Source organism: Megalobrama amblycephala, linkage group LG11, assembly GCF_018812025.1.
Source record: "Megalobrama amblycephala isolate DHTTF-2021 linkage group LG11, ASM1881202v1, whole genome shotgun sequence".
NCBI lineage: Eukaryota > Metazoa > Chordata > Actinopteri > Cypriniformes > Xenocyprididae > Megalobrama > Megalobrama amblycephala.
The window spans coordinates 36,069,471-36,095,066 of record NC_063054.1 but is presented as its reverse complement, the minus strand read 5'-3'; the positions used below and the strand labels follow the sequence as shown (position 1 = coordinate 36,095,066).

General features: G+C 38.6%; 1 protein-coding gene and 1 long non-coding RNA gene across 3 annotated transcripts in view; one reads left to right on the top strand and one right to left on the bottom strand.

The window, feature by feature from the left end:
• tmem121ab (transmembrane protein 121Ab) overlaps positions 1 to 24,150 on the top strand; it is a 55,341-nt gene extending 31,191 nt beyond the window's left edge. The window contains exon 2 of the mRNA XM_048207774.1: positions 20,498 to 24,150. Within this exon, the coding sequence (XP_048063731.1) occupies positions 22,451 to 23,401 (951 nt within the window). The 5' untranslated portion in view covers positions 20,498 to 22,450 and the 3' untranslated portion in view covers positions 23,402 to 24,150. The remainder of the gene's footprint in view (positions 1 to 20,497) is intronic.
• The window catches only part of LOC125278527, a 111,873-nt gene that overhangs the window by 81,119 nt on the left and 5,158 nt on the right, over positions 1 to 25,596 (bottom strand). The gene's annotated exons all lie outside the window — the stretch shown is intronic.

The window sequence follows — 25,596 nt, the reverse complement described above, 5'->3', positions numbered from 1 at the left end:
GTTAGTAGTTATCTTTTGAGCTTTAAAGGAGACATATTTTGGCCTTTTTCAAAGTCTTGATTTTTTTTTAGGTCTATTACAATAGGTTTTCATGATTGAATGTTCAAAAAACATTATTCTTCCCATATTTTACATTACCGTTGCAGCTCCTCTCATCCCATTCTGTCAGTAACGCTCCGTTTAGTTCCTGTTTCTATAAAGCCCCGCCTTCTGAAAAGCACACGGTGGTCTGATTGGTCAACTGCTTCAAGAGTGGAAATGTTGAATGGGAACTGCCTCACCCGTTACCATAACCATGAGTTTCAACACACTACTAACTAACTGTCCTGCAGAGTTTAAACTCAGCAGGACAGCGGCTCTCTAGGACCGAACTTGCCTACCCCTGAACTAACTCAACCAAGCCCAATCCCTTTATTTTGCGTATGCCTTGGGCGGGAATTATTTAAATGAAGAATATGGTGACGTGTTCGTTCCTGGAAGAAAACTCAAGACTACAATGGAGGCGTTTCAGGGAGTTCAGAAACAGTGCGCACTGATTTAGAGAATAACTCCTACTGGAGGGACTTTGTGCTTTGCAACATTTTCATGCTCAAACAGCAACATTACACAATATAGGACCACTTTTATATTACTGTAGCAAAACAAAATTCACATCCCTCAGAAGAGTTTCCTCTCGATTGCCTAATGAACTTCTCAGTCTTAATTGCACACTGCCTCTTAAGCTGTTGGCAGATCTTTTCACCCATCCAAAGTCATTTCTGGCAAACTGTCCACGCTCACAATTTAAATTGGCACAGGGCACATTACACTGCTCTCCGTTTGACCACTGTTGTCAGTAGTAAAAGACAAGGATACACATATACAGTAATTATCCATAATCAATTGACCCTGTTGGTTGTGTCTAAATCCTGATGTGCAGACAGAATTATTCTGATTGACAGAAGGAAAGTTGTTCCAGATCCTCAGCCAGAAATGTGTCTGGTACAACCTTTCCAATAAAATGTTGCTGGCAAGAAATTACAGGGGTGGAAAAATGGCAAGACATGACATGTTCATATATTTAATTATTTTTTGAGTGCTTTACCAGAAAATATTGATATGCAATTTATTCACTTAAAATTATTTTATGCAGATGTGGCTTTGCAGCATTGAATCTGCATGATTCAACAGTTGATTTTCACTAGCAGCTGTAACCGGTCCTACTCAACCCACTCTGAGCAGGATTCGAACCTGAGTCTCCAGCATGGGCAGCGGACGCTCTAACAAGGACGCTAAATACCTCAGCCTCTCGCTAAATACCCCTGGAGGCCAGGGGAGTGAGGTTTGCATGCACAGCTCTTACTAGCTTGCCTCTGTTACACTCACCTCCCTAAGCCTCACTCCCATCCGGGTCACGGCACCAAATGTAACCCTTCCTACTCTAACCCGCTCAGAGCAGGATTTGAACTGGCGTCTTTGGCATCGGACGCAGGGGCTCTAACAAGGACGCAGCCTCTAGTGCACCTCTTGAGCTCACAGCTCTTACTGGCTTTCGCTACACTCACCCCCTAAACATTACCTGAATCCGGGTCACGGCACCAAATGTTACCGCTCTGTGCAGGATTCGAACCAGTGTCTCTGGCATGGGAGACCGCAGCCCCTTGCATCAGTCACTAGCACGCCTCTTGTAACTTACTGGCCTACGTTACACTCAACCCCCTAAACCTCACTTGAATCCGGGTCACGGCACCAAATGTAACCGTCCTGTTCGACTTGCTCTGAGTGGGATTCGAACCAGCATCTGTGACATGGGAGCATGCTAGCATGCCTCTTGAGGCCAGGGGAGTGAGGTTTACAAGCACAGCTCTTACTGGCCTACGTTAGACTTTAGACTCACCCCCTAAACCTCACTTGAATCCGGGTCAGGCCCCAAATGTAACCGTCCTGTTCGACTTGCTCTGAGTGGGATTCGAACCAGCATCTGTGACATGGGAGCATGCTAGCATGCCTCTTGAGGCCAGGGGAGTGAGGTTTACAAGCACAGCTCTTACTGGCCTACGTTAGACTTTAGACTCACCCCCCAAACCTCACTTGAATCCGGGTCACGGCACCAAATGTAACCGTCCTGTTCGACTCGCTCTGAGTGGGATTCGAACCAGCATCTGTGACATGGGAGCATGCTAGCATGCCCCTTGAGGCCAGGAGAGTGAGGCTTACAAGCACAGCTCTTACTGGCCTACGTTAGACTTTAGACTCACCCCCCAAACCTCACTTGAATCCGGGTCACGGCACCAAATGTAACCGTCCTGTTCGACTCGCTCTGAGTGGGATTCGAACCAGCATCTGTGACATGGGAGCATGCTAGCATGCCCCTTGAGGCCAGGAGAGTGAGGCTTACAAGCACAGCTCTTACTGGCCTACGTTAGACTCACCCCCCAAACCTCACTTGAATCTGGGTCATGGATTCGAACCGCCATCTCCAGCATGGGAGACCGCAGCCCATAGCGTCAGTCGCTAACATGCCTCTTGAGGCCAGGGGACTGAGGTTTACATGCACAGCTCTTACTAGCTTGCCTCCGTTACACAGCCACAGATGGTCAAGTATCAATCTTATTAAATTCTATTATGGTCGAGGAGCCTTTTTTCAGCCTGAAGATATGATTCTGCATTAGTCTGTATTTGTTGAGATCAGCTATGACCTTGAAAACATGCAGAGAGCTTTGCATTATGCTTCTAGTCAGAGTAATGACACATTTGCTCATTTGATGTTAATAAATGTGTAAATCTGTGATTTGCAATGCTGCGGTGTGAGACACATCGGTGTCATTGGCACAGCGTGAGCCTCAATCCGAATTAAACATTAAACTTTCATCTGATTCGATTAGCTGGAGCAGTTATGACGTCTGGAGTAAAGCTCCTCCTGCGTTATCCCAAAACATGTTGAGGTTTGCCATTATTTCCAGAGGTCTTGTGCATAAAATGCTGAATTGCAAAACCATAATTATGTTAGATTCGATGCCAGTTAGCAGTAGCAAGTGTTTTTTGTTCCAAATAAGAGTTAAATTAACGTTCACAAATTCTGCATTTGCAAAAGCATCACTCCATTTAGGTTCAATCCATTCCTGATTATCCAGAATCCTCCAGACTTGGATTCTGACTTGGATTGCGTATGCATTGAGCATTGGCAACATCAGGTAAAATCGGATGGTTTTATCAGGAATGGACTGATCCTGAGCCGAATGGTTTGACATTGTCTTCACCTTGGTTGAGTTAATCCGTGAGTGAAGGTGAAATGACTGGTATCATTAATTAAGGCTCTGGAGAGCATGAGAGAGAGTGATTATCTGAGCTGGATGTGTTTGGTGAATACAGAGTAGATACTTTCATCACTTTATCCACCACAGTGATTAATACGACTGATAGAAAGATCAAGTCTTTGCTCTCAGGGGTTAGTCTTCTCTGCTCTGATCTGAATTGCTTTTACATTCATTTTAATCAGTTATTTTTGTTTACTAAGACACTGCTGCTCATAATAGAGTTATTGATCTAAACTAACCACAGAATGACTCCTCAAATCTGTTACCTGAGGAACAACATTGAAGCATCTGAGCCATATAGTGACTAGAATATCATGTGACTTGAAACAAATGAACAACTAAAACAAATATGAAATCCAAGGAGAGGTTTAGCAGACATGGCTTTGGTATTCTGATGTGAGTGTGATGTTAACAAAAAGGTTTCATTTTTAATTGCACACAAAAAGCAACATGTTTTCAGTTCTTAAGCTTTGTGCTCTTAAATAAATCACACAACTCAAGCCCACTCCAGATGAAATTAATGTACAATGGAGCAAATTAGTGCATGATTGTCTGGATGATAAGCATTTACTAAAATGCAAATTAAGCACAGTTACAATTGTTATAGTTGCTGATTATTATTAATGAGCTACTTAAAACAATATTTATTCATTATTTACTAAGGCTCTATAACTCATACTTACAATCAGTGATTCAAACAAACCCACTCAATCAACAAATTAAGAACCACACTTAACATATAAATTAACCTAAAAGTAGAAAACACCAAGTGCAAATAGCCCACTGTATTGGCAGAGGTTATTTACACTAACTCCGCCCACCACTGTCTGATTAAGCCAGACAAAATTGCAAAGGAAATCCCGCTGATAACTGGATCAGTGGTGTGGAGAGTATAAGTGAGTGGCGTCAGCTTTTGATTTGACCGACCCGAGTTCGAATCCGCATTTTTCCAAACTCTTTCTTCTCCCTTTTCCCATCACAAATCAACTCAGAGTAGCATTTTCATGTTAAATTTAATAGTAGGAATAAAGTGTTTAACATGGGAGTAGGTGTAGGGCAGGTAATGTGAAGTCCCAATAAAGCAGCAGCAACCATTTATGAAGTTAATGAATATAATCATATACACTGAATATGTTGTTTCTATTGCATACTGTTTTATAATAAACTACAAAACGTAGGCCCAATCTGCCACTATTTGCATTAAGTATAAATAGCATCTAACAACTATTTACACTTAGTGCAATGAAAATACTGCTATTGCATCATGGTAACACATTTTGCACACTGAAGAACTGCTTACAATGTCTTCCAAAAGCGTATATAAAAGTTGCCAAATTACACGTCCAAGGAAAACTGAACAGTAAACTGTTTGAACCTTTTTAACTTAAAGTCACATCTGAGAGACAATTTAAACCCAAGTACAGAACAAAATGTCCTGTGAAAATGTCATTTCTGTCAAGTTTTAGATTTCCCAGCAGGCAAAACTCTTTGTGTTTCTGAGAGGTTCCTCAAGTTCTCTTACTCTTTGGCGGTTTTCTGACAAATGCACTTGCTCGTTTTACTTTTAAAGAATTTATGATGTTGGCTTGACAACATATCCATAAAATCTCCAATGAAAATTGAAATTCATCTCGTAGTTTTAAAGCTACATCCAGTAAACTCATAAACGGTACTTGAGCTGTTCTAACTTTGCATGCTTTCTTTTTCTAACTGATCTGACTTATGATCCTCCCTTATGATATCAATCTCATCCAAAGGCCTAAAACATTCAAACTTTAAGTCTAAGTTTTCTTAACTGTCAGACAAAGCTAACAAGCTCATGACAAACTATTCTACTTGTAGTTATTTTTGTGTGGATTTGACAGGCTGAGCTGTTTTCTTTTACTCAGCGCAACAGAACAGACGATTATTTACTGTACATCTGTTGTTTTCTCTGCTGGTATGGCAACACTGCCCACAAACTCCAGCTCTCCACAACAACATCTCACTGCTTAAGAGCAATGTGTAGGTATAATATTGAAGATGCAGATTTAAAAAAGTTTAGATTATTCAGCACAGCAAAATAGAATCACAACTAAAAAAATAAAAAATAAAATGAATTACAGAAGGAGATAAAAAAGTGGATATTGACATTATAAGATTAGACTGTGGATGAGCGCTGGAAAAGAACATTTATTGTCCTGAGGGTGAACGGAGCTCATCATTAAATAAATGAACAACATTACATGCCCTACAAATCAATGTGCTCACTGTGCTGCTGATAAAAGAATTCATATTCAATCATTTTTATTGATCAGTATGAAGTTGCTTTTCTTTACACATCTTTTCATCTATTTCATCAACACTAACAAAATAAAAGTAATGTTCAGTAGAATTGTATTTATTAAAGGTCCCGTTCTTCATGATCCCATGTTTCAAACTTTAGTTAGTGTGTAATGTTGTTGTTAGAGTATAAATAAAATCTGTACAATTTTAAAGCTCAAAGTTCAATGCCAAGCGAGATATTTTATTTAACAGAAGTCACCTACATCGAACGGCCAGTTTGGACTACATCCCTCTACTTCCTTCTTTAATGACGTCACTAAAACAGTTTTTTGACTAACCTCCGCCCACAGGAATACACAAGAGTTGCGTTTGTAGAGTGTGTTTGTCGCCATGTCGTCGAAACGCTGTTATTTTCATCCCGCAGTCCAATCGCCGGGTCTGATTCCGGCTCAAATTGATAGGGTAAAATTAAAGACATGTTTACAATAACACTGAGTGCGTGCATCTCCACGTTATGGTAAGAGGCGTGACCTTTCCGGGCAAGATGCGCTAAACTGCTGTCGAATCACAACACAGGAACCGCTGGCACAATCAGAACTCGTTACGTATTTCTGAAGGAGGGACTTCATAGAACAAGGAAGTCATCAGCCCGTTTTTATGACAGTGGAAACAGCGGTATACAGATGTTATATTGCACACTATAAACACAATCAAGGCTTCAAAAAACCACAAAAAACAGGACCTTTAAGAATACAATAAAATCACCAATAACCACCGAAATAGATGAGTCATTTTCAAATAAACACAAACATAAACATATATAAACACCAATCAGTCACAATATTCTGAGCACTTACAGGTGAAGTGAATAAGACAGATCATCTCTTTATCATCACGGCACCTTTTAGCGAGTGGAATAGCAAGTGCAAGTGAACATTTCTTCAAAGTTGGTGTGTTAGAAGCAGGAAAAATGGGCAAGCGTAAGGATTTGAGTGAGTTTGACAAGTGCCAAATTGTGATGGCTAGACGACTGGATCAGAGCATCTCCAAAACTGCAGCTCTTGTGGGGTGTTCCTGGTCTGCAGTGGTCAGTATCTATCAAAAGTGGTCAAAGGAAGGAACAGCGGTGAACCGGCGACAGGGTCATGGGCGGCCGAAACTCATTGAAGGCTGGCCCGTGTGGTCCGATCCAACAGACGAGCTACTGTAGCTCAAATTGCTCAAGAAGTTAATGCTGGTTCTGATAGAAAGGTGTCAGAATACACAGTGCATCACAGTTTGTTGTGTATGGAGCTGCATAGCTGCAGACCAGTCAGGGTGCCCATGCTGATCCCTGTCCACCGCCGAAAGAGCCAACAGTGGGCACGTGAGCATCAGAACTGGACCACGGAGCAATGGAAGAAGGTGATTCACGTTTTCTTTTTACATCACGTGGATGGCCGGGTGTGTGTGCATCGCTTACCTGGGGAACACATGGCACCAGGATGCACTATGGGAAGAAGGCAAGCCGACAGAGGCAGTGTGATGCTTTGGGAAATGTTCTGCTGGAAAACCTTGGGTCCTGCCATCCATGTGGATGTTACTTTGACACGTACCACCTACCGAAGCATTGTTGCAGACCATGTACACTCTTTCATGGAAACGGTATTCCCTGGTGGCTGTGGCCTCTTTCAGCAGGATAATGCTCCTGACACACAGCAAAAATGGTTCAGGAATGGTTTGAGGAGCACAACGAGTTTGAGGTGTTGACTTGGCCTCCAATTCCATCTCAATCCAATCGAGCATCTGTGGGATGTGCTGAGCAAAAAGTCCAATCCATGGAGGCTCCACCTCGCAACTTACAGGACTTAAAGGATCTGCTGCTAACATCTTGGTAACATTCAGACCACAGCACACCTTCAGGGGTCTAGTGGAGTCCATGCTCGACAGGTCAGGGCTGTTTTGGCAGCAAAAGGGGGGACCAACACAATAACACAATATTAGGAAGGTGGTCATAATGTTATGCCTGATCAGTGTATATATTCTTACTGTGAGGCCTTTTAAACTGTTCATTAAATTTTATAGCATGAAAGCAGAATAACTGGATGTTTATTAATTAATTGCTCATCTAAGACATGATATTTGTGAATGTTTGATGTTCTTCTGCCAGTTACTCTCTGAACTCTCATTCCGCTTGTATTTTCTCAGTAGGTTTGAGTGACAGGAGGGAGGAATCACTCTTATTCTCTTCACTTTGAGGATGAATTATTCATACACACAAGCTTTGATCCCTTTTATCCTTCTTTGTGCATAAAGAACACATTTGGATTGACATTTTAACAGAAATGTTGTTTAGAACAAATCAACTTGCTCAAAGGGAGAAAGACATTTCTCTGAAATGAAATCATCACGCAAGATATGTGCCTCCGGAAAATGAAAGTTTCACACGATTGATTGACATTACAATAACCAGGCCCAAAACGTAAAAAGCTAAATGTGATTGGTTGCTTTACATGTCAGTCAAATGGTCTATTCCTGTCTAAATGGGCAGGTCTTGATTGGAATAAACTGCAAATTGAAAGCAAAGAAATATCAATAATCAAAAGACTATATCTCATTTCGAACATTTACAAAATCTCTTGGATGTGTAAGATAGCTTGTTCTGGAACTTTTTATTGTTAAGTGCCTCATGTTTCTATGGCCCTGGATCAGTCGCTCGTTGCATAATGCCTAATTTCTAAGTCACTTATGAAAAAAGCATCTGTTAAATGAATAAATGAAATCCATTTAGTATTCTGATTTGGCTTCATGCTAATACATATTTGATTAAACACTCATATCTTTCTTTTGCCTGTAGTCGGTTTTATAGATGTTTTTTTAAGGATTATTTGTGCTATTAATTATGCTAAAACCCCAAACTATTCCATAATGAGCAAAGAGATGTTTAATTGCTTTAAAAGAAATGCAAGTGGCGTTTAACCATGCAAAAGTCTTTAGAGCGCTGCAGAGACGGCAGATTTTTGTAGGCCATCCCTAAAAGTTCGCATCACGCATCAGGTTCTGACAAAATCCCAACAGGATTTTGGATTATTGCAGAAAATAAGCTCTGTGACCAAAGTTTTTTTTTTTTTTTTTATCATGATGACTAATGTAAATTACATGCATCCATAGCGAAAACACACATTTTGAAGCAGTTATGTTAATTTTTGAAAATGAACAAGTGACTGATTTTAGGGTCTGTGTAACGCTTCACAATTCAGTTTTCAGACCATGCAAAGCAAATGCAAAAATGAAAAATTGAAAGCAGACCTTCATTTTTCTTGTTTTTCGGTTACATCATCAATGGATATTTGCCTTTTTTCTGGTTTCAATTTTTCATTTTTGCATTTGCATTGTATGGTCTAAAAAAAAACTGAATTGTGAAGCGTTACACGGACCTTTTAGCCGCAGCTTCAGCATCTGAAGTATGCTTTAGATTCTAAAGCGCATTTGATTGGACAGAAAATCTGATGAGAAGCTGAATTGCAGAGTGATGTCATCAAAATTATTGATTCATATTGAGAGACTCTAAGTTTCGAAGAACTTATATCTTCTAAATGTGATTTTTGTCATTGTTTTGGAGCACACTAGCTTACAGATAATCTTAAGGCTAACATTCATACTAAAAGTAAAAAATAAATAAATTTTGATTTCATGGGGACATTAAACTGAAGTTGCGATAGTCTTTTCTTTCCTATTGTGATGTACAGTATATCCGAGTGAAACAGCTTTCGGAACAAGAACAAATGTAGGGCGGGACTTGATTTTGTCAATGGGGAATTGATTGGATTGAATGGATGGCTTCTGTGAGTGACAGGTTGCTCCGCCTTCGCACCAGTAAACACGTAATCAGGGAAGGGATGTTGCTGCAAGAGGGAGGGGAAGTTATTTTGATTAAAGATTATGAGGCATGTGAATTAAAAAAAAAATATGTGCACGGATAAATCATTTATAATACTGCAATATTCCATAAAATTAAAAATTGACATATTTCATGGTGACTTTAAGTCACCTGTATTACCGTCTACCAGGTGAAAATCAAATGCTCTGGCATGAGTTACATGCCAAAGGGGTTATTGGTTTGATAAGACCACCAAGTATGAGCAAAAGTACACTGTAAAAAAAAATCCCAGTAAAATTTACAGTAAAAAACCGGCAGCTGTGGTTGCCAGAACTTTACCGTAAAAAATACAGTAGCAACGTAAAAAAAAATCTGTTAAATTTACGGTAAAATAACGTATTTCATTAACTGATATAATGTTAATTTACCAACCTAAAGAAGTACTAATATCTGTTTTGTACCTTTATAATACACTGACAGTCACCAAACACAGTGGTGATAAGAGTCACATGATGAATCAAAGTTCATCACAAGCAGCTTTTCCACAAGCTGAGGAGGACAATACTAATATATAGAAGGTGCACAAAGTGTCATTCACACACACACTAAACACCATCATGGTAACATGCATGAAATTTTAAAAATGCAATAAACATTAATTTAACAACATTAGATGTAACATAAAACCCTAATGTACAGTTAGGTTATTTCAGTTATTTCAACGAAAATATATCAAATGTGAAGTGTCACGCAGGGAATTGTGGGAATGTCAATTTACGGTTTTTCACTGTAAATTTTACAATGAATTGTTATTTTTCATTTTAACTGTATTTTTGAATGCTTAACGGTATAACGGTATTTTACCGTAATTGTACCATTAGATCTATTACAGTTATTCACCGTATATAGTACGGAAACTTTCTGTAAACCAATTGACAGTTTTTCACCGCAGCATTTTTACAGTCTTTTACTGTTAAAATCACAGTCATTTTATGACAGTAATGCTTGCCCTACTTTGGCATGTAACAACAACCCTCAACTAGTCTGGGCAAATTATCTGCTTTACTTTTGAAATGACTTCAGGTCAGTGTTGAGAAGTGATTTCACATGATTTTAATAACAGCTCAGTATGGACGCCCAGCAGTGGTGGGTTTTTGTCATTTAATTTCATGGCCCGACTCGTCTAATTTCTTTAAAATGACCGAAGAATAAGCCATGAATAATTACACAGAACTAAATGAGAGCGACCTAGTGTACCGGCATTTTCATGACCTTGCTAATGCCTTTGAATGAATATACATTTTAAATTATTTTTGTCAAATAAAATTAATCTGGCCCTCAGGTAAACAGCTGGCACATTTGGTATACATTTAGCTGAGAGCAAACAGACAGACTAGCACTAAACTAGAACAGCTCAGACATCCTCACGGGCCACAGAAAATAGTTTTCCAATGAATATTTAACATGTCGTTTTACTTCATTATGCTGAGACACTGCAAAACGTCCAGATTAGTGTGTTTACTTTTGAAAATAGCTTGTAAAACAGACATCTACCATGCACATCGTGTTCTGTCGGCACGAAAAGTCAGAGAAAATGTTTACAATATGCACAATTATAAAAGGATGTCAGGGGACATCTGCTATGCCAACAGAAGTGCCAGTTTAGCATCTGGAAGCCATGTTAACATAATGGAGACAGCATAGTGTACTTCCTTGACAAACCGAAGACACAGATGCATGCTGTAGACTTTGATAATGTTGAATACTGCAATGATGGCATCAGTGTCAGGTGATTCACTAATCTAGAGTTTTTTAGCAGCCAGATGCTTTATTATGGACATAAAATGTGCTCCATAATGCAGTTTATTCTGGGAAAAAATGTATATCGTTGAACTAACAATGAACTATTCTGTTTGTATCCATTAATATTAAACATGATTAATAGGCTAAAATAATGCTTGTTGTACAACATGATATCTTATGCATGTATGAATTGAAAAGTGACCTTATTTAAAAGGTTGTTGTTAAAGGGCACCTATTATGCCCCTTTTTACAAGATGTAATATTGGTCTTGGGTGTCCCCAGAATGTATTTGTGAAGTTTCAGCACAAAATACCCCACAGTTAATTTATTATAACCATTTGAAAATGTCATTTTTGGGGCCTGTTTTAAAAAGAGCTGTTTTGGTGTATACCACCTTAAATATAAATGAGCTGCATATCCCCGCCCTGCCTTTGGATGAGGGCGTAACTTGCATACCTATGGCAATAAACAGTCGGTAGAAGCAGAATGGCTGAGAGTGAGAGACCCGCTGTTTTGTATGGCATTCAGCCGTACATGTTTGAACCGGAATCAGACCCAGATGATGAAGAGACTCCGGCAGAAGAAACACAATTGAGAATGGAGCAGGACGTCTCTGAATGGTTATTTGATACATTTATGTACTTATAGAGTTTTAATCGCGCCCCCTTTGCAATTATGGATGTGCAACACACACACACACACACACACACTGTGATAACGTTCGCGCAATTTTTTGAAACTACAAACACAAATACTGTGATAACGTTTGCCAAGTAAACATACACAGTTTTTAATACAATATCTTTAAAAAAAATATATATATATATATATATATATTTACGATATATATATATATATATATATATATATATATATATATATATATATATATATATATATATATATATACGACAACAACTTTAGACGCATTTGTTATTGAATTGGCTGACATCGACTGAAAAGACTATTTGCTCAAAAAACATTAAATACACTTACTTCTTCTGGAGGTGACGTTGGATCGCGAACAGTAGGCAACGATCCACACTTGAGGATTAACTTTGAAGCAAGACCTGCTTTGAATTGACCCTCGTTCTCAAAACAGTCAGTCAAAAAATGATTCGCGCAAACATAAACGTATTTTGGAATTTTGAGTGGCGCCTTTCCTTCGTAAATAAAATCCATCCACTGCGTTTTCAGTGGCTCTGATGTCGGAAGTAAGTGAAAACTACTATGTTCATTATTACATCCCACAACAGAACACTTATGTTTCTTAGGAGACATTACCGGCTGTCGTTGAAACAATGGAGGATGGTTGACCGATCACCGAGGTCGGGGTCTATGCCAAAACCAGATTGTCAATCAAACCACGTGGGTGGGGCTTAGCGCAATTCTACGTCACAGTGAGAGCAATCTTAGAACAGGGCGTTCTGAGACAGTGCTTATGAATTATTGAGATTGTAAAAAAACCACTGGGTGGATTTTTCTCATTCTAGGGTGGTTTTGCTCACACACTGCCAACACACATTTATGGTCAAACACCATGTAAAAGTGAATTTTGCATAATAGGTGCCCTTTAAATATTGTAGATATCGATCCAATCAAAATCCATGTGAAAATAGCTCATATATAAAAAAAGAAAGTTATGTGTATATGTATTACATATTGCCTTGGTTTTGTGGTTCTTGGTTTTGTTGTTTTGGACTTTTATTTTGTAGTGTTTTGTTCCCATTGTTCCTGTATTCTGTCTTTCTGTGTTTAGTTCCTGTTTCCTTTGTTTCATTGCCAACCTCATTAGTTTCCATAGTAATTAATCACCTTCACCTGTCTCTTGTTAGCCCTTGTATTCCCTATGTTTCAGTTGTCTTGTTGGTCATTAGCCAGATTCCCATTACAAAACGTTTGCAATATTTTCTAAATGTCGATAAAAAACTATTGCAACATGACGGCGTTTCCATTAACCGATGATATGCGACTAAAACTCTCACGATAAGTCATTTTCCAAAAGATATTTAGATCTGAGAGCTTTATTTTGAGTGTAATATTTGCCACGGCTTCTAGAAGCCCTTCTCCCTCATATATGCTTCCCTGGGTGCTTCTCAATGCTATAATGGATGCTTCCTCATTTCTTCGCTCTTCCATCCTCCAGCCTGTGACCTGGAAAACAATCAAAGAAAATCTCGAAGGCCATTTTAATTCTATAAATGCACCGCGAGGAGGTGAGGAACGAGGCGTGAGGAAGCTTCCTGAGGAGTTATGAGTGAGGATGCACAGGTGACATCTAATACTATTAGTTTCTATGATGTTAATTATTAATTGTTAATAGATTAATACTATTAGTATTACAAGTCAAACTTCAAGGGTTCCCTAAAATTATTGATCCTGCGCTCGAGCCTCGAGGGATCAAGAATATTCCAATATACATGGGCTAGAAATCAATTTATCCTTTGCTGATACTTCCTCGTCCTCGTGGAGAGCGCGGTTCATGGTTGCATAGCAATGACAGACGCCACAGGAGTGCAAGCGCGTTGGAAATGAGTTTTTAGATATGATATGTGAACGGCCCCTAAGTTGTCCTTCAATTACCCCATCCTCGTTTTATTTTCTTGCATCCTCCCATTGCATCTAAGGGGTGAAGCTGAGGTGCGAGAAAAGAGATGTATAAATAAGAAAAGAAAAGTAACCCTCTCTCTCATCTTCTGTACAAATATACCACGCTATCTTTAACAAATGATGATATGACTATACGTCAGGTGACCTGTAAATGCCAAAAAACTGTTTCCATTAAAAACTTTTTAGCGAGTTTTTGTGAAATTGACATTTCCATTGAAAGTATTTTCAATTCGCAATTTCAACTTGCGCAATTTAAAGGGTAATGGAAACGCGGCTGTTGTCTTTACACTTGTTGTGTTCCTGGTTTGGATTATCTTTGTGTTTTTCTAATAAACTGACTGCTTATACTACAGTTACCACACCTCAAAACATTGTTCAGATGTTGTATTTCAAGACATTTGTCAGGTTTTTGTCCTTAAAATGCTCATGTGTAGGACTAATTTCCTACGCATCTCATCCTACACCTCCATTGCTAATTCCAAAATGTCATTTTAAAGCTAGTAATGGAGGCTTGAGCCATTGATAGCAGACTAATACAGTTATGAGAAAGAGAGAAAGAAATTAAGCATGTGTGAATTACCAGAGTCTGTACACGTCTCAACAGTTTTCGACAGCAGCGTCTCTACTAACAGCGAAACTGTAAGTTTATCTTCTTCAAGAACAGCGCTATTCCCTCGCTAGTTAGAAATGTCATGTAGCTTTTAAGTTGCTAAACTATTTCATCAGATCAGCGCTGACAACATGTTTCTGTGCGAGTGTGTGTTTGTACTGTATGTGTGTGTGTTTGAGCAGGAGAAAGAGAGTGTGCTTTCCATACATAATAAAACCAATTTTTTATCCTGTTGTTTACTATATTTATTTGCTTGGTCAGTGTCGTTGTGGGTTTTGGTTCTTTTGCTGTTTTCAGACCTTTGAAATCATTTGGCGAAGTTATATGGAACTGTAATGCGCTCAAGACCTGCCTGGAGCTACTTTAGCTGTGCGTTTCCCTGAAAATAATTGCACACCTTAGAACGTTCGTCAACCAATCAGATTCAAGCATTCAAAAGCCCCGTAGTAGCAATCTGCTTAATCTATTTATTCTGTGCATTTCTGGGATTCTCGTATTATTATTCAGAGATGTAAACAATCTAAATCCTCATTTGGTAGAAGGGATAAAAATCAAGTCAAAAGCTTACTGTGGTTTTTTGAGTCTTTGATGCGCCCACTATTTATTGTCTAAACTTTAGCATTACTTCCTAATGAATAATGCGGTGAAGAAATGTGTAAACTGTTAATAAACCACGACAGTTTTTTCACACCAGAATACTTTTATGCAAAGGTGAAGTCCATGTATTTTCATGAATTCACTTTTGCGTTTCGGCCCTGTTATCTGTAATATTCAGTTCTGCTCATGAATATCTTGTTTATTTGATACCAAGTGTCTCCAATAAAACTCCTGGATATCTTCCAAATGTTTGATGCCATGCACCTCAAAAACTTTGGCTCTTCCTCAGGAGCTTGTACACATGATTTTGTTTACTGGTGGACTGATAAAAGCCTGTGCACCATGAAATGAACTGGCACTGGTGATTTCAACCAGTTCTGATCAAAGATTTCTTAAAGGGTAGGTAACACACAGTTTCTACCAATCTGATGTTAATCTTGAGTACCTATATAGTATTGCATCCTTAATATCTCCGAAAAGACTTTAGTTATATCATATTTATAAAAGAGAGATACGCTGTACCGAGTCTTTCCGAAAAAAGCCGAGCTCCTGGAGGCGTGCCTGCTGTGGGCAGAGCTAAAGTGTCACGAGCGTGCGCAGCTTTTGTGTAGAGCAAGCTGCGACAACATTATAAATAAAAAGAGAACAAAAACATTTGTGTTGTTTACATTATATGCACTTGTGCGCCGATTGCCAACAAAATACAGACATCTAATGCAGTTTTACTCGACGCCCGCAATCTGCAAATCCAGCGCCAAACTGGGACTTGTTTATCACCGAAATTCCGGGAACAAACAAACATACATGCACAACTCGGAAAAACAAACTTCATCCTCTGTTCCCTTAACGCTGGGTTCTTTGGGAAACTGAAAAAGGTCATTTTTCCCTCACAACCAAAAACACGCTCCTTTGGTGACAGGAGCTGCGTCTCATTTCGGAGGCTGCATCCTCCGGAGGTCACATTTGAAGGCTGAATACGTCATCAAGGACGTCGTATTTAACTGTAATAAAATTGACTGATATTCATTGTGAGGTGTAAAATACTGTAATTTCTTTCTTACTTTGCATTCTAACGGTTATTTTTCTTAAATGAGACTGCCTCCATGATGAATACAGCCTTCAAAGGGTGCAGCCCCTGAATTGGGACACAGCCACTGCTGAAAAATCTCTCAGCTTCCGTAACCCAAATGAAGTATTTGGCACAGAAATACTCCGTCATACGTCCAACTCGTGTTTTGAAACTTTGGCCATGATTAGCATGAGAATCCAACTCTTTAACAGTGTAAATAAGTCAGAACCTTTAAACCACCACTCGATAGGCTATAGAAAATGACAAGTGACAAAGTGCGTTTCTTTGAATTACATATCTTAATGAATATTGCAGACATTTTCATTATGCATTGGGGCCTTGAAAGAGGATGTATTTCATAATTCATTGTTTTAATTCAGGCAACATTAAAGATTTTGTCTGTGAAACAGTTCGTGTCTGAGAACAGATGTGCTCAATATAATCTTGTCTTCACATCGAAGAAAGTTATATTGAAGGGACATTAAAATTCACGCAGCAAAGTCTGAACATTTGGAACATTTGTCTGCTTTGCTGTCGGTTGGTTTGTTACATCCATCTGCAAGGGCTTTGGCATCAACTTTGTCACAGATGTTTCTTTTAAAATTCCTTTGCCGAAATAAAAGTAGACACAAATGAGTCAGTTGTTGATTGACAGTGAGCGTATAAATATATAAAATTAATATGGATGGCAACGTATTGTTTGATGAGAAATGGGTTGAGTTTATATTGAGATCTTGAGACATTTGATTACAGACTTTGGTGCCTTGGAAAATGTATAGTAGCATTTTTAAATGTTGAGATCTCTACCAAAACTCTAAAGGGTAAAAGAGAACTAATTTGTGAGTTTTCTTTCCAAAAGGGTCTTTCACAAACAGACGCTGAAGGTTTATTTTTATGAATTGATTTCTATCTGTATGTAAGTTGGGGTGAGTTTGTCACAAGCTGTCTAGAACACGTCTGAAATGTTTTGCCACAAAATTAAAATAAAAAGTATGAAATTATATTTTGCATAAAACAAAATTAAGCCTATTTTAAGCACCATTTAAGTACATTTAAGTTCTCATAGCTGTATTATAAATATGAATGCGAATTTGTAGTTAAATTTGTAGTTAAATTTTTTTACTGTATCTAAGTAGCATTTGTTTTACTGAAATTAATTAACAATTATTAAAAATTACAGTATGCTTACTAGTCCTGCCACGATCATGATTGCAATAATTGCAAATAACGATTTAATTCTGTTTTGTTCATGTCACTTACAGTGTAAACCTAATATTTTATTTTTTTTTCTAATTATTTTTTACATGGAATCATATATAATAAAACAAGAAAAATGATAAAATAGGCCCACATGATATACTTTAATGCTGTGAAATATAAAATATTTTAACGTAATATAATATAATATAATATAATATAATATAATATAATATAATATAATATAATATAATATAATATAATATAATATAATATAATATAATAATGCAGTCTTATTAAACCCACAAACCTTTATTTCGTATGAAAGGAAGACCTTTGACTATGTTGCTGACTATCTATGTGCTTTACAATAGTGTCTTTATATTTTTGGGCAAAATGTGATTGAAATTTAAACTGCACAGTTATTGCAAATGATCGAATAACCATGATCAGACAACTAATCGATCACTGTGACAGGCCTAATGCATAACTAATTTAGATTTAATAGCTAGAGATTAATATTTCTCCAAAATAACAAATTAGATACAGGAAAAAAAATAGAGCACTTTCAGTGTTTTCTTATTCAAGTGGCATAATCGTGCTGGTTCGGACTGACGTATCTACAGAGAGTGTAGTAGGAGCCCAAGGTGATCACTAATGCATCATTCTGAGGACTATTACATTGATTTAAATCTGCCCCCGTTCTGAGCTGACAAGCATAGAAATGAGATCTATGTCTGCTATCTGTGTACTCTGCCAAATACTAATAAGATTGTGTTGGACATGACAGAGAGCTAAACTCATCTCCCGATGGTCTGCATTAAAAACACACTCCAATTACCTGATTTTAGTTCAACTGTTTTTGGTCGTAGTTTTTTCTTCCATTCTTCAGAATGACATATTAATCTGGAATGAGACAGGCGGATGAGATTTGGCTAGCTGTGTGTTGTATCGAGTTTTCATTATTTGTGCTTAATTTTTGTGAAATGTCAGCCCGGTGTGTTGATTAGCACTCCTGCGACCTTGGCTATCAGACAAACGCCAGCGGCTCGGTGTGTGAATATTAAACAGGTCAGTCTAAATGGATCTCCAAACACAGTTGCACAGTCTATCAGCTTGAATTATTAATGATGGACGCTTATTGACCTGCATAAATCCATCAAACACATGATTAGAAATTACATTATTCTTGGCTTGACAGTATTTGTTTTAACATCAGCCTTGAAAAGGAACATTATATTATTTGTTTTGTTTTTGTGTTAACTTGGTGTCTTGTGGATAATTTTAAGAGTGTGTTCCTTAGATAGCGAGATTTAATTACTGTTGAAGGAAGTAAGTGACTTTTAAAGCTTAATGATCCAATAGAAAAGAAAAATCACAAATGAGATCTCCTTAATACTTTTGCTGAAGTCTTTTGGTTCTGAGAAAAAAGACACCAGTATTCTACAGTTTCAACAATGTTTTAAACAGTGTCTGGTTTTGCCAAGATACCAAAGTGGTTTTGCCGAATCGTTATCACGATTCGATGCATATCATGATACTGAACTCACGATATGATATTATGGAGATACTCCAAGGCATATAGTAAAAGGTTAACAAAAAATGTACTGATGATTAAAATGCTAAATTTGGTATTACAGTTGGGGTGGCAATGAATACGCTTATTTGACTTTAGGGTTAGTTCACCCAAAAATGAAAAGAATGTCATTAATTACTCACCCTCATGTCATTTCACACCCGTAAGACCTTCGTTCATCTTCAGAACACAAATTAAGATATTGTTGATGAAATCCGATGGCTCAGCGAGGCCTCTATTGAGAGCAAAGCCATTCAAACTCTCAATATCCATAAAGGTACTAAAAACATATTTAAATCAGTTCATGTGACTACAGTGGTTCCATCTTAAAATTATAAAGCGACAAGAATACTTTTTGTGTGGCAAAAAAACAAAATAATGACTTTTAAAAAATATCTAGTGATGGGCCAATTTCAAAACACTGCTTCATGAAGCTTCTGAGCTTTATGAATCTTTTGTTTCAAATTTGTGATTTTTGGCGCAATAATATTAAGATAGAACCACTGTACTCACATGAACCGTTTTAAATATGTTTTTAGAACTTTTATGGACCTTGAGAGTTTGAATAGCTTTGCTCTCAATAGAGGTCTTGTGTTCTGAAGATGAACGAAGGTCTTACGGATGTAGAACGACATGAGGGTGAGTAATAAATGACATTATTTTCATTTTTGGGTGAACTAACCCTTTAGTGCTGGTAACCCAATGCACAGGACAATGGTGACACCAGAATAAAATTATTCATGATTTTGACACCGAAACACAGTTTTTTGACAAATATGTTTGCACTCTGTCACTGACTAGATATATTTAAAATAATGTAGGCCACTTTTTACTGGTAACATAAGACAATTGGCATTTTTATCAGGCATTTTCATTTTGGTTAACTATACACAATACATATTGTTGCATTTTTGTATTGCGATATATTGTGGCATGATGTATTGTTACACCCCTACTGTGTACTCTTGTTGTATGTAGTTTTTTATTTATTTATTTATTTTATTTTATTTTTTATTTTTGTTTTGAGGAATTGTATGGGCAACATCAGACAAAAGTTGATACTTAAAAGAAACATTACTGAGAGCCCAGTTATGTCTGCTAAAAGATGAAAGAGCAGTTTTGAGCAATGAAATATTCATCTGCGATTAGATAAGTATCAAAGATCAAAGACATGTCATGTACATATAAAAAAATGGTATGCATTTATGACATATTAAATAAAAAACCAAATTATAAAATCAGTATCATTCTATCCTCAAAAACTTTATATATGGAGAAAAAAAAAAAAAAAAAGGTTTGAGTGGATTCTCAAAGACCCTTCCAGCTTTTTCCTCTAACAGTCCTCTCTCCACCATCCTACATTTAAGCTAAAATCAATGCTGGAATATTGTCATGGATTATTGCACTGCATTATACAGTTTTGTGAGCGTCCCATGTATTAATAAAAAGTGAAAATGAGTGGCCATGTAACAGTGTATTTCCGCAATGTTGTTATCACATTTGTTTAAATGATGCTGACACAATGGCAGGACTGGATGTGCTGTTGGCTCCTAGCAGTGAGCCGTGATTTATTTTCCACTTTGTGCTGACAGCTCTTCTTCTTCCCTCTCTCTAGGTTGTGTCAGAAGAGCAGGCAAGGATGAAACTGAAGCCCAGTAAAAGAGATTCCCCCTGGGGGAGCCATAGACAGATGTGGTGCCCCTGGAGCCACTGACCCTGTGTCTGAATGATCTATGGATAGAGACCACCAGCCCTCAAGAGTCAATCTTCCATTGGCAGACACGAACAAATGTTACTTGGTAATTGCGGAGTATCTACAGTCTGAACATTTGGTTCCTGGGCTGCATTTTCTCAAAGATATCTTGCCGTTACAAGAAAAACGACCCACCACAACTGTGCTTAGACGTTAAACTCTGACTCGGTAATTGTTGAGCACCTACAGTCTGAACAATCAGTTCCTGCACTCACATTTTCTCAAAGCGCACCTCAAAGTTCCCTTCATGTTACAAGAAAAACGGCCAACTCACAATCCAGCAAATGCATGCAAAGCTTCCGGGAAAGCCCATGTATCCTCACATCACCTTCTAATTGCATGACCGTGAAAGAGGAAAGTTATGGCGTCTCATTGAGAATGCTGAGGTCGGGCAGGCGTGCGGTCTAGCAGGATCAATACAAGCCCGCTGATTAATAGGCAGATTTCTCCTCCATTTACTGTGTCAGAGAAGAATCATCTGCCAAGACCAAGATTGTGAATTCAGGTCTCTTCGGTCTTTAAGAGTTGCATTTCCATTGCAAAGTAATCCTGCTCTGGACCTTTTTGGAACTTTGTATCATTTAACACTACTTCTTCAGATTTGCAATCAATACGACCGTAGCAAAGCAGTGTGAATCAAATTGTCAGTCTGAAGCAATTGGCTTTTTGTGGAATAAGTTCTTTTTACTTTATGATATTGGGCATGCAAATGCCTTCAAAGTTCACTGAACTGGGATGAAAAAGCAGCCTCTCCAACTACGCAGCAAAGGTTGAAACAAGGTCTCTTCAGTCTTTAAGAGTTGCTTTTCCATTGCAAAGTAATCCTGCATTGGACTTTTTTGGGGGTGTCCTTTAACACTGCTTCAAACTTACAGTCAGTATGACCCTTACAAAGCAATGAGTCAAACTGTCATTTGGGAGCCATTGGTTTTTTTAGTAGAATAAGTTCTTTTCACTTTTTGTCCTGAGTCAAGGTTACGAAATTTTGGAAATGCAAAAGCCTTCAAAGTTCACCAAACTAGGATGAAAAAGCAGCGATCCAACCAGCCCAGCAAAACTTGTCCTGCAACTCTGAGAATCCTTTGAACCCAACGGTGTAACGGAGCAGACAGACACTCATTGCGGTGAGTGAGTGCATGCGGCGTTAGAAGACCAAGATTGTGAAACCAAGTCTCTTCAGTCTTCAAGAGTTGCATTTCCATGGCAAAGTACATTGGACTTTTTTGGAACTTTGTATCATTTAATACTGCTTCTTCAGATTTACAATTAATATAACCCTTGCAAAGCAGTGTGAATCAAACTGTCAGTCTGGAGCTGGAATTGGTCTTTTGTACAATAAATCCTTTTCACTTTGTTCCTGGGTCAAGTTTATGATATTGGACATGCAAATGCCTTCAAGGTTCACCGAACTGGGATGAAAAAGCAGCCACCTCAAACAGCACAGCAAAGCTTGAAACAAGGTCTCTTCAGTCTTTAAGAGTTACATTTCCATTACAAAGTAATCCTGCACTTTGGAACTTTGTGTCATTTAACACTGCTTCAAATTTACAGACAATATGCAGTGAGTCAAACTGTAATTTGGGAGCCATTGTTTTTTTTTTTTTTTAGTAGAATAAGTTCCTTTCACTTTTTTTCTTGGGTCAAGGTTATGAAATATTGAAAACACAAATGCCTTCAATTTTCAGCAAACTGGGATGAAAAAGCTACTGCTCCGACCAGCCCAGCAAAGCTTGACCTGTAACTTCAAGAATCATCCAAGTGCAACGAAGTGGACGACATTGCTGTGAGTGATTGCATGTGGTGGTGGCCCTCAGCATGGTGTTGCCACCACCAGACAAGCGGCATGTGTGTCTTACCACCTTTGTGATCATGACCAGCATGGCCTTCATGGACGCCTACCTGGTGGAGCAGAACCAGGGCCCACGAAAGATCGGCGTCTGCATCATTGTCCTGGTCGGGGACGTCTGCTTTCTTATCGTCCTCCGCTATGTGGCGGTTTGGGTTGGAGCAGAAGTGCGGACGGCTCGACGAGGATACGCCATGATCCTGTGGTTCCTCTACATCTTTGTGTTGGAGATCAAGCTTTACTTTGTCTTCCAGAATTGTAAGGCTGACCGAAAGAGTCTGGAGACTGTCGCCCGAAAAGCTTTGACTTTATTGCTGTCTATTTGTGTGCCAGGCCTCTACCTGGTTCTGGTGGCTCTGGACAGCATGGAATACGTCCGTACCTTTAGGAGAAAGGAAGACATGAGGGGTCGGCTCTTCTGGGTGGCTTTGGACTTGCTGGACCTGCTGGATATGCAGGCAAACCTTTGGGAGCCACAGCGGACGGGTTTGCCCATTTGGGCTGAAGGTTTGATGTTCTTCTACTGCTACATTTTGCTTCTGATTCTTCCCTGTGTGTCCCTAAGCGAGATCAGTGTGCAGGGCGACCACGTGTCTCCCCAGAAGATGATGCTCTATCCTCTTCTCAGTCTGGTCACCATCAACATCGTCACCATCCTCATACGTGGCGTCAACATGGTGCTCTTCCAGGACAGCCGGGTTTCCACCATCTTCGTCGGCAAGAACGTGGTGGCTATCGCGACCAAGGCGTGCACCTTTCTAGAATACCGAAAACAGTCACGAGAATTCCCGAATCGAGAGAACGCGACAGGAATTCCCATGGAAGTCCAGCAGAACTCTGTGGGACACGGACAAGCTCTGCCGAATGCTACGAGCCTCCCACATGAACCCACTCCAGCGCGGGAGATTATGGATACATGACCAAGGAACCAAAAAGTCTTTCGTTTGATGCAACTGTACTTGGGGCCAACAAGGAGCATTTGAACCAACAGATAATGAACTGTTTTGGGGTACTTTGGTACAACATTTCAGCATTATAAGGTGCTCCGTCCTGTTCTTGACTGAGGTAAATCAGCCAGTTTAGAGCTGTGTTGTTCAAAGGAAAACATTCAGTGTTTTATAATTCGTTCTCCTCCATCTTCTCCACAGTTAGCAATGAAAAAGTGTTGTTTTCTTTCTGTACAGTAGTGGAGTGACTGTGGTACAAAACACGTTTCCCGTTTGAGACCAAACTCTTGCTTCCACATCCACTTTTATGTGTCTGACTTCCTGTTGTAGATGCATCAGATATTTGCCTTTCTTGCAAGTACAGAATGTTGGAACTAGAGTGTAAGATTGAGGGAACTAGATAGGTGAGGTTGATGATTATGATCAAATGTTGGGGAGTAGTCCTACATGCCTGCAGTATGTGTTTGCTCTTGTGTTTTATGATGTGTTAATGACATTAAAGAAATGAGAATGAGTAAGAAAGTAAGAAATTTGTATCCGATGACTATGAAATTCCATAGGAAATAAGTCAGTGAATGCACTTCCAATTGATTGGTATATGGATTATTATTATTATTATTGTTATCATTATTGTTATTGTTATTATATATATATATACAGGGCTTGACATTAACACCCGCCAACCCGCCAAATGCGGGTAGATTTCCGCTGTGGCGGGTAAGACAGCCACTCCCACTAGCCACTTTGGCGGGTTGAATATAATTTCAGCCTACAGCCAAATGAAATGTCGCTAAGCTCGTCGTATCACAAAATTACAATTCAGTCACAGTTCTTTATCGATTAACTTGCGGTTAGTGAAGGCGGGATAGGCGGAATCGCACTGAATGAGCGCTCGCGTGCGCGTTCTCTCTGTCGCGCGCGATCAGTTCTCCTTGCGCCTGAATACACGCACACACAGATGTCAAAATGCATCGTGTGAAGTAGCCTATCTCGCGTGAATACAGTCGGCTATGGCTTAAGTGGACATAAACAGGTGGGTAAAAACTGGATGTGTATGACGTCCATGCATTCAGCAGCACCCAAATAAATACCTGTATGTCATTAATGTTAATCAAACATCATAAAATGTTAAATAAATGTATACATGCTAAATAAACATATCTGAAAAATATATATTTTTTAAAAAATTACCATTTGTAATTTTGCTTCTTTGTTCTTTTTATATAGCCTAACAAAAATAGCCTAACTGTACATTCCAGCTGATATATACAATGTATAGTCTTGATTTGGGTGGTCAGTCTACATTTGTAGTTTGAAAGGATTTTAAATCTTGTAAATCAAGTAAAATGACTCAAAATCTAGTAATTTAAGCATGCCAAAGTCAACTATAATCATATAAAATGTAATTTCCCAACAGCAAAATTGTGGCCAGTGAAAATGCTGAGTGGCTAGTAACTTTGGAAAACCACTAGCCACAGTGGCTGGTGAGCAAAAAAGTTAATGTCAAGCCCTGTATATATATATATATATATATATATATATATATATATATATATATATATATATATATATATATATATATATATATATATATATATATATATATATATATATATATATATACACACACACATACACCATTTGTGTACTTGCTTTTTTACATTTTTGTTTGAGGACTCAGCTGTTTAATAAAAAAAAATTAAGAAAAAAATGTTTTTGTTATTGCTTAAAGGTGATAGAGAGGATTTTTTCATAGACTGAGAATCCAAAGACTGTTAGTGAGTTTTTGAAATGAGCGCATGCGTAAGAACAGCCCCCCTCCTTCACAGCTCACTTCAAAGGAACGCCGACCCAAAACTCGTGCACGAGTATTGGAACACGAGTGTTTATCACCGGCATTCGCTGTGTCGTGTTTTTTGGATTCATTATGTCGGACTCACCGCTAGTAACTCATAATCTGCAGTTGTTACTCCTGTCTCCTGACAAAAACATTGCATGCAGCGCCTGTGGAGTGTGGAAAGTTACTGGAGCGCGCAGCCGCGCTCGTCTCTCACAAGGAACGTCACGGCAGTGATTGACAAGCCAGAGGGCCAATTCGCGCACGTCTTTCACAAGGAACGTAATGGTAGTGATTGAGAAGGCAGAGGGCCAATCGTTTACGCAATGAT